Here is a 15,533-nt window from a genome sequence, read left to right as displayed (position 1 = left end):
TTGGCAAATGTGCAGCATGTGGGTGGGAGGTGGGCTCAAGAGGCCATGAATGTAGGTGTGTTTGTGTCTTCATGTGCAGAGGGGAACACAAGAGGCCAAATTCCATTGAGCTTTAGGGTTAATATCTGTAGGCAGAGGAAGATATAGTCAAATAAAACAAGCTGCAGCATGATTAATAACATAACAATGGGTCTAAAGCTATTCTAGCAACACTGTAAAGCTTTACTTACATGAAATGCTAACTAAGCATGATAACATGCTCAAAATGACAACATTAGCATGCTGGGGACCCTTTCTCAAAAGCAATTTGCAAGAACTGTTTAGATGCAAACCATAAATGGTGCCAGCATTCATAAATCTGTATTTGCCCTGTATAAATTACAGACAAATTTGCCTGTATACCATATGAATGGTATGAAAATTTACGGTTATCATATCATGTGGTTTTGTTTCTCTACAGTATGGAGTATTAATACTGAAGCTGTTAAACGTTCATGTCCATCAAGACATAATATTTTGTTAAATTATTGTCATAATGTCATTAGTTTTGTAGGTATTTGGTCATAAACCAAAGTGTTGGACAGATTTGACCTGATGATGGCACTAGATGAGAAGTTAAGGGATCACCAGAGATATTACAATTCATCCCGTTGAGAACATGCATGTGTGTATGAAATTTCATGGCAATCCATCCAATAATTGTCAAGATATCTCACTAAAAAACAAAAATGTTGACCTCCTTGTGGCACAAGAGGGGAACATGAATGTCTGAAGCAAATTTCATGGCAATCCATGTTGTCAAGATATTTCATTCAAAACTGCAGATGTCTGGGAATCCACAAACTCAGCGAGATTCAACCTCTTGACACCATGAAAGTCCGTACAATATTTTGTGCCACTCGAAGTGAAACTTTGACCTTCTGGTGGTGCACAAGGAAAAGCCGTATCAGATATCAGAAAAGTCAGTAGGCCTCATCGTGGGGAACATGAACGTGTGTTCAGAATTTCATGGCAATCCATCCAAAGGTTGCTGAGATAATTAAGTCTGGACCAAACTTGTGGAGCAACTGACACTGCCATCCCTGGAGCCACACTGGCAGAAGGGCTAAAAATCATCTACTTCAGCACTGCTCGCTATTCAATCTGCTTCCTCTCCTCCTCCCATTCATTAATTCTCCCTCCCTCCCTCTCTCAGGAACATCATCCATCTCTCCACTATTCCTTCCTTCCATTCATCTTCGTCCCTCCTACCACCCATTCCGGCTTCTCTCTGCTCCTCTCTTCAAGCATCCTTTCATTCATTGACTGAACGCTCAACGGTGTCAGATTCCGCTCTCTGAAACTTCCAGATGTATTCTCTGGAGCTCTGCTATTTCACTGGTGCAGAAAACATGCAAGCTTACAAGCTGAACCCCACACATGACATCATCCCCCCCGACAGTTGTCAAAGCTTTCATCCCCCCAGTTCCTCTCTGGATACTGTAGGGGTGGCTGGCACTCCCCTAACCATAACCCCTCAGCAGACACATACACATACTATTAAATCTGCTGATCACAACACAACACACAACAGGGAGCAGCTGGGACAGGGGGCTTCTGGGATAGATCAAGCACCTTTCGGGGGAACTAAAAATACACACACCCAGAGGTCAAAGAATGACCTTCCTCCAGATTCAATAAGCAACATGCAAAAATAATCATGCTACGCCTCATCGGATAAGGCAAACAGTGAGAGAAACTACTAGTACTATACAACCATATTCCTGCTAATCTACAACCCTTAGAACATCCCTGCAGGTTTGTTTTGCAAAGTCAGTGAAAGCAGATAAAGGCTTTGAAAGAAAAGAGAGACACACGTGTGAATCCAATAAACAGGAAAGGATATATCCTGTACTGAGATTCATTTCCTGTAAAGCTCTCTATAACGAGTGCATGAAACAGTTCTGACATAATAATAACAGTATGCTTCATTTCAAAATAACAGGCATTGTATAATTAACAACATACGTTACAACTGTAATACAACTGTAATCATGGTTTTACAAAGTTGCAGTGGAATGTATTTGTGCAACGTTTGGCTTGTTTTTAATAATCAAGTGATACTAAAGCTCCGAGCCAGACTCCCACTTAACAGGCCAACTCACATCGATCCGCACTGCCCACTTATGTTGCTAAAAGTTTAATTAGTCGTAGAGGAATACATGAATAGCAGAGTGCTTCTAGCGCACTGGCTGCTGTTTGGATGGATCGATGCAATTAATTCATAGGAAAAGCTAGAAGTATCGCCTCGCAGTTGTTTGCCTCTGCCAACCAGTCCAGCTGCAGTTTACATCCATGTCTGTGCAGGCTCATTTGATATATGTAGTGAAGACTCCGACGGAATTTAATAAAAGATATTAAGTGTATTTTTTGGCAAAATGGAAGTTATCACTATGCATTTAGGTATCAAGTAAATAATTTCCAGCTAGAAACACGCTGTCTTCACTTAGAGACTGTTTCTCCAGAGGAGCACAGAGGACTGATAGAGATCTTCATCACAACAATGCAACAACAATCACCTGAAGGTCAATATCAGCAGTGAGCTTGTGGTGGACGACAAGGCTTTAGATATGGATGTTGCTGGAAAAAAGCTACAGACAGTAAAACATGGACACTTGTCACACATCTTCAACACGGCAGCAAAAAAGATTTATACAATCAGCACAGTTTCGAGGTTGACGCCCAAGATTAGTGTCACCAGTTCAGCGTCCGACCAAATTTGAATATATGGTCACAATCTGCCTTCTGTTCCTGAGTTATGCTGTTGAATAATGGGCAGAAAAGAGTTTCTGCAGAACATTACGATGTCACAGTTAAGCTGAACTTTGACCTTTTGGATATAAAATACCATCACTTCATCGATTTACACTATGAGTCATTTGTGTGTGTGTTCTTGAGTTATGGCCAATAGCTATGACCAAAAATATGGTTTGTGAAGTGACAATGACCTTTGACCACCAAATTCTAATCAGTTCATCCTTGAGTCTTTCCAGAAGTTAGAAGTTTGACACCACTGTCTTGTATGTGTGGGAGGTATCGAGCTAGAGCTGGAATGTGATTAGCCTAGCTTAGCATAAAGACTGGAAACAGAGGGAAACAGCTAGCCTGATTCCCCTCAAAGTTCAAAAATACACCTACCAGCACCCCCAAATGTTTTCATATATTGATTTGTTTAATCTGAACACAGTTTGAAATGTAAAAATGATGGGATGTGGTTTTACTGGGAGTTTTGTACATGCTGTAGCTATTTCTTGGCAAACAACAGCCGGACGGGTGATTTCCTGGAGTTCTGCTAGGCTATTGCAAATTGGCACCCAGCTCAAGCTCCATTTAACAGCATTGTTAGTTGTGGGAAGATTTGTAAATACATCACTTGGTAAACTAAGATCAAAAAGGAAAAGCATGCGAGAGAAACAATCATATGCTAAGAATAGTGTTTTTCAAAACTTATACAATATATACTATTTGATTTAATGTTGCTGCCATGCGACTGAGTCTTACTGTTGATCCAGATTATTTTCTACAAAACAATGAAAATGCATATTTAGAAGTGATAAGTCATATACGAAGGTGAGAGCACAACACTACTTTCTGCTCAGCAACCACTTCTTTTCTTTTTTCTGCTCTAATGAACAGTTCTTGTAATTTCTTCATAATCTCACAGTTTAGTTGCATCAGTTCTTCCTTTGTTTCATTTAGTCAGCACCTTTTAAGCATTTCCTAATTCACCAGTCTGTGGTTCTTAACATGCTGAAATCATGAAAGTGTTTTTAAAGCTTTGTCATGATGAGAGGATCACGTTTAGAGGTGAGAAACTCTGGACTGAAGCTCAAAGGAGAGAAAAAAACGTATTTTAAACACATCCACATTAGCGTGGACACGGTCGCAGCGGGGGTGAATCCCACCCCTGTCGACACACTCCCTCTTTCTGTCAAACACACAGATGTGTTCAAGGCGGGTCACACGGCTCCCCTTCATGTTTTCTACTCGAGATCAGTAAAGAAAAACATTGCACAGGACAAACACACTCACTCTGAATGAGCGAGGTACACTGGGATCAAAAATCCATCGTGCATACAAGACTACAATAATGTGATGACAGAAATAGTCTCAGGTCACTTCAGTTCCTTCCTCAACCATCAATGTCAAGTTTTTTTTCACATGTACAGATCAAACATCACCTGAGCCCATTCAGAATTTGTCACATAAAATACACTACACCACAGACAACATCTGCCTGGCATCATCATCACATTTCCTACTGTTGCTTGAGGACAGTACAGGTCAGTAGGGAAGTGGCCAAAAATAGATTTTATGCCACAGAACAGTGGTTCCAGCTTAAGAGGGGAAAAAAATTCAACAGCCTGGCTCTGTGAGTCTGCAACGCTGTCAACAAAGCGACTCTAGCCGAGGTCTCTGGAGGTTGTTAAAAGGTCCAGGGATGATGTGTTTGTGATTCCATTTTTCTGCAAGAGATGGTGAAAGTATGTTCTGATCGACACAGGATCTAATGTTCTTTCTTTCCTTATTTTCCATGTATTAAGAAGTTATGCATGCTTGACAAAGGGGCTCGGATCAGTTCAAGTCCAAAGATGAAAGATGTTGTTTTGCATTCTTCCTTCACTGTGCTTTTCAGTTAGTGTTGTGCCTGAAGTGATAACTAAAGAAAAACCGCTTGTGTTACTCGGATGCTGGATAACTTTGGGGGAGACTATGCAAAGAGGGGAGAGGGATACTGGAAGATAAGAGGGAGGAAATGTTGCCATGTTTTCATGCCCTAGAAACAAACTATCCAATAAATACATGGTCACAAAAAAAAAGAACGCTAGCAGGAAGAGCAAGAATGGAGATAAAAGGGATTTCAATATGAGTCGTCTAGTATTGATTATCTGCTGACACAGACTCACAATCAATATATTTTGTTATACCAAGAAAAAAATATGCTCTTTTTCTTCCTGTGAGTATTCACATTGAAGTCTGAAGCTGATTCCAGAGTAGAGTATTTTTACATGTCATATAAGCGTAGTAGAAGAATAATGGGTCTCATCAAATAGTCACATTCTTGTCGACTTCCCAGTTATTTTGTCTCATTCTGACCTATCTGACCTACATGAGTCTGTAACACTGAAACATTAGACTTTTTTCCCAGGAAACTTTTGTCTGGTTGAGGAGCGCCATGGCTTGCATGGCCGCTCGTGTTAGCCTCATGTTGGAGAGGTTACGAGCACGATGCCCCAGGCAGACGCCTCTGCTCCTCTGCTCCCTGTATGATGCCAGTTTGATGGATAGCTCTGGCCGGCCGCTGCCTGGGAGAGAGAGATGGGGGGGGGGGGGCAGGAGGGCTGGACAGGCCTGGTGCACAGATGCAGCATTGCTCTGGTTGCAAACACACACACACACACACACACACACACACACACACAAACACACAGAAACACAGACGCAGACACACATACATCCAGGATCTGAAGCTCTCAGCACTTAGCAGGTAGTGAGAGCCCCGAAGGAGTACAAGTATGTGTGTGTTTGTGTGTGTGTGTGTGTGTTCCTTATGTGTTTCTCCTGGCAACATGTTATGGGGTCTTGGTTAGCACACACTGGCAAAAACAAGGAAATTACTCTAGACAGACCTAAATCCTGTTTTACCAAAAAAAAAAAAAAAAAAAAAAAAATCCCATCACAAACTACACCCCAAACAAAAAGGCTTTTCAAAGTAACATCAATTCTGGGAAAAGACAGACGTTCAACACTGGCCACAGTGATACTGCCCTCATCAGATGTTCTCCAGACATGTGCCAGCAGTCAATAATGACTTTCCTCTCTGTATCAAAAGAGGAAGTAGCAGACGTAGACGTTGGTGTACAGTTGCACAAAAGGGCTTAAGAGGGTCGGCATAAGCCGTATTCAGATGGGTCTAGCAATACCTCAGCACCTCTAGCCATTTGTAGGAATTGCAGAGGTCATCTGTGATCTTAATCCCATTCGAATATGCCATGTCGGTAATTTGTGAAGTAAAAACTCGCCACCACATTTTACTAGTGTTAGTCCCATACGAATCGGCATCTCATCTTCAGGCCGTATTTATCATTAACATGTTGTCTGCTGTCAGACAAATGAACAACTATGAAATTTGATCGCGGCTCATAATATATCGAACAGCAGCCAACAGCTGTGCTATATCGACATTTACAATGAGAGAAAACAGGCAGGAACAAAAGGTTGTCATATTCAAGTACAGCCACAAAGCATCTGCTATTTGATATAAACATGCTGCAAGTGTATGTTTTTATGCTTGTAGCATGTGTAAAACAACTGTAAACTATATTATAGATACATCTTCAGTTGTTGTAGTTCTAATCTACAAACTAAGAGGAGTAAATATTAAGCCATATGGTCTTACATGCAACTCATTCATTGGACGGACTGGATGACTGTCATCCAGCATCGCCAGGATCTACGAGAGGAAATCAAATTCTGGTGACTGACAGCAAGCAGAACTGTGCTGTGCTGTGCCATGTGTTAATCTAATGTCTCTCATGAAGCAATAACTCATTTATATCACAATTTATTATGAGAGTTATTAGTGTAGACTGCAACTGGACCTCATTGTGACAAAAGAGTTACACATGTGATAAAAAAAGATGCATTTTGTGTCACAGGCAGCCGTGGTCTTGGTCAAGTCCTCATTAATCATATCATAAATTTGTCAAAGCTGGGAATCAACTTTTTTGAGGTCATGTGACCTCAAATATCAGATTGTAAAGATCATCTTCGATGCAAAGTTACATTCTGCGTTAATTCGCTCACAACTAACGTTAGCTCAACTAGCTTAGAGTGTGTTGCAGTAGCTGTTTCTCGGATCGGGAGGCACTGACAAACCACTGCAATATCAAATAAAGAAGCTGCAGAGATGAGTGACCACCTCCTCTGCTTGAAAAACAGAACCAGTAGTTGTCTGCTCCCTCTTTGACCTCTGCACTTTTCACTCTTCTCCTTGTTTTTGCTCCAACAGGAGATAATGCAATCTCCTCCCACCGCAAATTCTCTGAAATGGACCTCCCCTCCGACTCCCATTTGTCTCGCCTGCAGCTTTCCTCTCCTGACAGCCTCCTGCACACTTTTACCCTTTGCCACCCTGTCTGCCCTGCTGCCTCCTCCTCCCTACTCTTTGCCCCTGACGCCTCACAACCGTGCAGTGCCAGAGGTCACGAAATACGTCTGCGCCAACAAACTGTGTACAGAGTGTGGCTGGCTGACAGGCTAAATTCCTATGAATAACTGATAATCTGTATTTGTCTATGCAGAAAGGTGGTGGTGTGGTACATCAAGCAATTGTTTATGTCTTATTGGTCATTTTCCATTTTCTCTATCTTATCTTTCATAACATATTTCAGAAAAATCTTCAACAGTTCATCAATATGGAAACAATCATACCAGGGCTTAAAGGGTTAAGAGGATGCTCTTGAAAATGCTTAAATTGTAACATCCTGGAGAAAAGTGGTGATGGATGATGAGGTGTGAAACGCTTTTATGTGTCCAGTGTGTGTCCGTGTGTTTATACATGTGTGTGGCTTGACCTTCCTCTGAGGTTAAGACCTACGTAAGCTGACACGACATGTGATCTCGCACCTTCACGGGCGTCTTGTTTATTTGAAGCTCTATTATGACAGATATCAGTTTCTGTATAAAGCGTGTGTATGCTGCTGGCTGAGGTTTGGGGATTATTCTGCACTTATCTCGCTATCCGTGTTTACTTCAGAGCTTAGAGGCCTCTCATTGGACGGTTAGGTTTTCAAACACTACATGGAGGTAGTCTTTCACTCAATAAGTCAAGTGGCAGAGTTAGCATCTGGCATAATATTATAACTATTCACATTCACAACCCAAAAAAGACACACATTCAATACATCTACTGTGTTTGCCCACTATTCATGAATGAGACAGAAAGCTAAGTTCTGCATGTTACTGCTAAAACTATAAGACTTCTGGAGATGGCATCAAATTCGCAGTCACAGAGGAGAAAATGTTTGGCACAGGCATCACCTTGGCAACCCAGAGTTTCCTTTTATTTCTCTTTCGCTTAAACGTCTGCAGCTATAGCGGAGACAGAAACATAATGATTTAGTGATGAGTCAGTTGTGTGGTAGAACCCAACCTGCCTGTGTCATCACTGTAAAAAAAAATACGTTGAAAAAAACTCATAATTTCAAGGCGACTGTCTTAAAGCAAACTCCAGCTCTGAAGCTTTGAAATAAACTTTTAAGAAGATTTGCTGACCTCTAATCTTTTGTTGAGATCGAACCCGACCTGCCATTATGCTTGAAAATGAAATGGCTCCAATTGAAAATATAAAATTAACAGTTAATCACTTCAATGAGTCACCTCAGCAATTTTTGAAATACAGATTTTTTCAAGAAAAGTAAGTTACCTCAAGACAATACAGTGTACAAACCAGAGATAATGTTCATTTGTACTTAATTGTAGTTTTATTACTGTAAAAAAAAAAGGGTTTACAACCACGCCAGTGTTTTGCTTTGACTGTGAACCACAAACAGCCTGGTGGTGGCGCTAGAGAAAAAGTCAGGGGGACACAAAAGTCATTAGGATGATGATCCTCTGGGAACCAAGAATGTGTCTATAAGATTTCATGGAAATCCACAAAGTGGTTGTTGAGAAATTTCAGTCTGGACCAGCCAACCAGCCAACATTCCCTTCACTAAAGTCATTGTGAGGTTTGAGCTAAATGCTAACATCAGCATGCTAGCACGCTCACAATGACAACGCTAATATGCTGATGTTTCGCAGACATAATGTTTACCAGGTTCACCATCTTAGTTAAGCGTAACTACTGGGGCCCTTTGCTGCATGTCAGACTATATTTCCTTTTCTTCTAAACTATACACACCGGATGCCAAAACACAACGTGTAAAAACAGATCTTTTTTGATGTTTTGTCTCAAACTACCACTCAAGCTAAATGACAAGACTTGAGGGTAAAAGGTACAGTTGTCATCCACTTTGACTGGTGCCAGTTCTCCCATCAGGGATGTTACAGCACACATCAGCTCTACCTGACCTTGCATCCTTCCATTTGCAAGTAATACTTTCATGGTTGCCACATGCTGCAGAGCCAGCAGAATCAGTTACACATTTGTGGTGGGAAGGGGCAGCAGAGAATGAAAAGTCATGTGGGTGGCCTTTGTGGTTTCACAGGCTTGGGGCTGAATCTTTGAACCCCCTTCAACTCGCACAGTTCATCAAGGAAATATCTGTTTTTCTGTTTGGTGTTCATCCACAGAGTACAACTTCCTGCCTGATGCGCTATATTGTGACAGCAGTCATCTCTACATTGACGCGAGATGCACAAGCTTGTCTTACTCCGGATGAGCATCATGTGATACTACCCTGATAAGTACAGCACTATTGAAAATGAACGTGGAGTTAAGTATCTGAAATTTAACGCTGGCCTTCCCTAAACAAAATGCACCCACTGTATGTCACTGTAATAATTACAAACAAGCTTAGCTAAGACAGTCTTGACTTTGAATGGGAGTGGAAAGATGTGGACACGCTGACAGACCACCAAGTGCTTATGCAAGGCTGCAAATAATGAGTCATTTCGTTTCTTCTATAAAATGTCAAAAAACTATGGAAAATGTCTACTGCAATTTCTTACCCCTCCTTTCAGATCGCTTGTTTGGTCACACACTTAAAATCCCAAAGAAATTCAGTTTATGACCACATTAGACAAAAAATGAATGAATGAATGAATGAATGATGAAAAGCTGAAAATCCTCACATTTGAGCAGTAGGAAGACCAGCAGCTGTCACATGTTTCTCTTTCAACTAACTGAATGTTTGAATTACATTTTGGCTCGAGTCACAACAGCATTTGTAGCTGTAAGCCACCGTGACCACGATGCTTTCTAGACTTTTACTGACTTTTTGATTGAGATTTTTAAGAGTTTCAACCAGTTTTTTACATGCCAAATGCATCACTGTCATTTGTGTGTTCCCCAAGCATGGCCCAGCTAATGTGACTTTTAGTCGTTGGTGGAGCTTATTGCAGGCACTGACAGACCCAAAAACCACATGTATTCGCATTTGGCGTGGCACACAGTTTCAGTTTCCTGTACTATGGGTGCTGTGGCATCTTTTAGCACAAAAGTAGCACAAGTTTTGTTTTTTTACCATCAAGATCCAAGAAACTGATACATACCAATTCAGATACTGTGAAGAGCCTTGGATCAACATATCAGCTTGTTTGATGCACAGCTCTGCACACTGCGATCTTGGTGCATGTCGATCGCAAACCATCATTCCAGTCTAAGTTGCACCAAACTTTTCAGTTGTGTCTTAGGAGCTACTTTTAGGATGTTTTGTGAATAAGGCCCCTGGTCTAATAATGTCAAAAGCACACAGTACTAATTTCTTTATTGACACTTAATCAGATAGATAAAGAATAAAGAATAAAGGTGAGAGCAAAGTGTTTTGAGAACACTCTGAACCACAGACAGTGTATCACGGTCACAGATTTCCACACAGTCAAGCTCAAAAAGTAAACCATGAGGTACATGGTGAACATGCTGAAAAGTGCTACCTGCATGGTTATATCTCAGCAAAAAGAGTTTTCATGGTCGACTTCTGAGACTTTTTAAGACTTTTGTTGTTTTCTCCAAAACTATTTCTTTAGCTGGGCAGGATGCTGCTGTCATGCAAGTGAACACTTGGTCTTCCTCTGACAGAAAACATGATTGTGATTGTCATCTGGACAAAACATGACTGATATGATTTTGCAATTTTATTTTTGGAAAACGATAATGGTTCTTTTGACTGCCCTCAACTTCAGACCGTCACACTTCACTCTTTTCGACTGCCTTACTTACTGAATGCATTAATGCATTCTGGGCACCTGGGGTGCTGGAAATAAAAGCCTTGCTTGTTTTCTGCGCACACGATGTTGAGAGATTTGAATGGGTATCACCCTCTCTCTAAAAGATGTTTCTGGCTCCTTGATAAAAAAGAAAAGTTACAAGCCTGTATACATAACAACATAAGGAGAGAAGTCGACTACAACTCCCAGGGCATTTCGCTGACAAGTATCTGTCACAAACCTTAAAATTATTTTGTGATGCTGCTAATTGTTGACTGAAGCTAAAGATTGCTCTTTGTAACAAGTTTAAATCAAGTATTACTTAGCGTGAACACGAACACATCTCCACTGCTTACCTCACAAGTATCATGATAAGAAGATAAAATATTTGCTGCCGTGACAACAGTGTTGTGCAGTGGTTTGGTGTCCAATGAGCCTTTAAACACATTAACCTGTGTCTCACCGGTAGCTTAAACAACACGTCCCCAACTACAGCCATTTTTACGAAGAGCCTACAGCCATGCTAGCTGCTCTATAACGCTGTACTGAGGCTAAATCCTGATGTCATCATGCTAACATGCTCAGAATCACAACACTAACATGCTGAAGTTGAGCGTGAAACGTTTATCATGCTAACTATTTTAGTTTAGCATGTTTGCATGCTAACATTTGTTAAGTACAGACCAAATCTAAGTTTTGACTTGATGATAGCACCATGAATGTCTGTACAAAATGTCATTTCAATCCATCCAGTAATTGTTGGGATATTTCAGTCCAAAATTCATGTTGCTGAAATCAGACTGCTAGCCAGACTGCTAAATGTGACACCGGAAGCCCCGAAACATTGGCTGTTGCCCCCAGATGTTAGATGGTAGCCAGGTGATAGCTGATTCTGGTGAACTGGTTCTGAGATTGGTCTTTGTCAGTCTTCTCACTGAGACGTGATGGTGACAGACAGATTTCTGACAGTGTCATAACGCGACCAACAAAAAGTTCAAAATGTTCAGTAGCAATAACTTACAACAATAATTATAATTAGGATGCTAAATGCGAACACATCAAAGATGCTGAATAAACTAACATAACCGTATCTTAATTACTTAACATTCCAGGGAATCTGTGTGCCTTGGCCAGCAGACAGTTTATGTCAAATTAGTGCTGATTGCTGCGACCCGGGGAGTGAGCTGATTCAAATGAAAGATAATAGAGATAGTAGAGGAGGAGGAGGAGACACATTGCTAATGACAGAGACGGCCGGGTTCACTGCTCAGGCTCATAAATTCAATTCATGTCTCTTAATGCCTGAAGACTTGTGTTTATCCCTTGGCCTTGCAGATTTCAGTTAACTACCCATCTACTGTGGTCGTGTACTGCAGCTTTCCGCGTGCTCATGAAAATGTAGAGAAAAGGCAAATCTGACATGTGAGAAACTGCAGAAATAAGCACCCCAGTCCCAGTCCGAAAGGAAGGTTGAGGAATTCAGCTTGGTTTCACCCCTTCTCTCCATCTTGGTACCAGACATACAAAGACATAAAATACATTCCTCAGTTAGAGCAACATGTAGCCTATATTCTGGCTGTGTGACAAACCAGCTGAACAGGCAACTTCTAATGTGTCAACGAACCATATGAACTCCAAAATAGCCGATGGCTGCTCCTCACATCTGACATCTAACATCTAGTCATGTGCACTCTCTGTGATGTGTGTGTGTGTGTGTGTGTGTGTGTGTGTGGGGGGGGGGGGGGGGGGGGGTGTCACATTAACAGCTTCAGCTTCGATCAATCACGAGCAAAACAAAGCAAGAGAGAGAAGAGAGCCTCGAGAGGGGCTGAAATGATCGATTCATGAGACAGAAGAACAACTGATCATCGGTTAATTGTTTCTCATTTGTCAAGCAGAAAAAGCAAACATGTTTTTCACAGTGTTTGCCTGAAAGGTTGAATCATCAATTAAAAAAAAGTTGCCAATTATTTTTCTGTCTATCAATTAATTGACTAATCACTTAATTTCTGTTTTGGACTATTTGTCAGTTAAAAAGAGCAATTTGAAGGTATCATCTTAGTTTCTAGGGAGCTGTGATGGACATTTATCCACACTTTTGCTTAACATCTTACAGACTAAACGATTCTTCGATTAGTAAAACTGATAATGATGATAATGATTCCTTGCAGTCCAGGTTTCCAGTATAAGTGTCGTTCACATCCTTAGTAAGCATGGCCACTCCGGTCTGACACATACTGATTGAAGCCAGATGCCCCTCTCCTCTGCAGTACCAAACTCAAACCACCTGTAGCCCCATCTCCGTTAGGAATTTACAGAGATTAAATGCTACCACTACAATAACCACATGTGGGCCTCTGAGGCAGGCAGAGGCAGCTCCCAAAGCACAACACAGGATCTCCCAGTATGGTCTCAAACCAGATAGCTTCTACCCCTCTGTAACCCGGCTGAGGTCATACTCCAAGAGCTCGGACTAGATCCAGCAGCAGTAGGAGTGTGCAGGATGGGACGTGAGACAACACAGCACTAATAACTAGTTTAGTTAAGTAATTGCAGCTGGTCTCATTCACAAGCAATCAGCCTGCACAGGCAGAGCCAAGACCATTGATGACCTGCAGCAATGCGATTGGAGGAGCTAAACAGGGGCAGTAGGGGTGCAATAAGCAAAACAGGCAACCCTGACTTCTGGATGATTTGCTTTGGGAGCTTCTGCTGATGCCACACACACACACATACACACACACACACACACACACACACACACACACACACACACACCTCCTTCTCTAACTCAATTCCTTAATGAACATCACAAGTCAGTATCACATGTAATCGCAGGAATCTGAGAATTAAAGAGAGACATGCACTGTTTACTTTGCTCTCTTTCTTCTTCTCCTCTCTCTTTTCTGTACTCCAGACTCAAAGGGGCGGCTCACTCAGCTTTGCCGGTACTTTCCATCCATGTTTGAACTACTTGGACATGACCTAGAAGTTAATTCACTACTGCTGCTCTAGAGCTGAACCTGAGAGCGCAGCTTCACCAATGGGACTCCACAATACCAACACAGATATCCTAACCATTACAAATAAAGAGCCTGACTGCCTCTTAAAGCTGCTGTAAAGACAATATTCATTTCACTCCTCACCTTCAGGAAATTCAAATCTAATTATACTGATGAGTTGTGTAAATCCTCAGATTCATGCAAGGGTTTATTTTGTCATAAAATATCTGACATAATGTCACATGACGTCTGCTTTGCAAACACTCACTTTCCGCAGAAACATGCGGAAATACATGACACTGCAGAAATGTTTGCTTAGAAGCAGCAGAACTTTCTTTTCTAAGAAGTCCTGACTCTGGTGTGTAAACACTGGCATGCGCAATATTCAATTAGAGCACCATACAGTAATTTGACTGACTCTAATGCCTCTATTATATGAGGCAATGCCATGCTTTAAGACCAGGCTGCTGCACACAGAAACAATTAAGTGCTCCGCGGCTTCCCTCAGTCAGTCAGAATAAATGACATATGGGCAATACGGACGGAAAGTATTTAGGGGCACTTTACGAGGACACTGTGGTGCCACCACCTTTAAATGGGCGAGCAGGCAACGTGAGTGACACACCTAATGGATGCTTTTAGCCGCTCAGTCGTCAATTATGCAGACTGCGATGATCTCAGCTGCTGTGCAGCGTGTGCGCAAAAGATGCGCTGCTGGAGACCTTGACGCGGCAGAAAAGGCGCTCTCTCCGCCTGTCACGCATTATTTCATCCTAAATCACCAAACATGCGCAATTCCTTAGAAGTTACTACTCACCAACCACTGCCACTGCTGCCAAAGTGAAATGTTGACTTATCCCGAGCATCCTGGCGCACTACGGACATCCACGGACTTTCTGCCCTTTCACGCTCGTTGTCTAACAAAGATCCCCAGAAGAGTAAAATCGCTAAATGACTGAGACGAACCCACAAGGCATTTCCCGTGCTGCAGCATCCACAGTTTAACTGGATGAGCTCTGTTCCATTGCGTGAGGCTCTGTTGCGCGGACCGGGACAGACATGAACCGCGAGGAGGAGGAGGAGGAGGAGCGTTGTAAGGAGTTCACTCATGCACAGGACCTTATAAGCTACGTTTGCGGGGGCTTGGTCTGCCAGTCCATGGGAAAATCTTAGCAGTCGAATAACAGCAGCGCAGTGCTGTCTGGAGACGGGACGCAACTGTTAAACAATTAGAGCAGAATAGTCTAATTTTAACATCCAGGATTCAGTCTGTGACAACTGATCCTTCACTTGAATTGTTCTTAATAACCCAAAGTAACCTGAGATTTATTAGAACAGCATTACAGCCATGATTTCATTGCATGATGTATCAGAGAGTGTTAGTGGGTAAAAGTGCATGTGGACAGTTTATGAGGGACTGAATGTGAGAAAATTATATTCTGGCAATTTTTATGTGGAAGAAAATTTTAGCTTTTTCCTCTAATCATAAACACAAATATATAATTTCAATGGAATAACAGTGAAACTGAAAGACTCAAGTGAAAACCTGAAAGTTTAGTGGAAGAACTATTACGAAAGTACTGTGGGAGGAAATATAGAGTAAATTTTAGACAAACATCA

The 15,533-nt window shown here is 41.7% G+C and overlaps 1 protein-coding gene across 1 annotated transcript in view; it reads right to left on the bottom strand.

The window, feature by feature from the left end:
• Window positions 1–14,992, bottom strand: part of itga1 (integrin, alpha 1) — a 51,929-nt gene extending 36,937 nt beyond the window's left edge. The window contains exon 1 of the mRNA XM_041960099.1: window positions 14,731–14,992. Coding sequence (XP_041816033.1) covers window positions 14,731–14,779 — 49 coding nt within the window. The 5' untranslated portion in view covers window positions 14,780–14,992. The remainder of the gene's footprint in view (window positions 1–14,730) is intronic.
• Between the last annotated feature and the right edge of the window lie 541 nt (window positions 14,993–15,533).

This window comes from Chelmon rostratus, chromosome 19 (genome assembly GCF_017976325.1).
Source record: "Chelmon rostratus isolate fCheRos1 chromosome 19, fCheRos1.pri, whole genome shotgun sequence".
Lineage (NCBI taxonomy): Eukaryota > Metazoa > Chordata > Actinopteri > Chaetodontiformes > Chaetodontidae > Chelmon > Chelmon rostratus.
The sequence above is the reverse complement of the archived record's forward strand: the minus strand, read 5'-3'. Positions and strand labels throughout refer to the sequence as shown.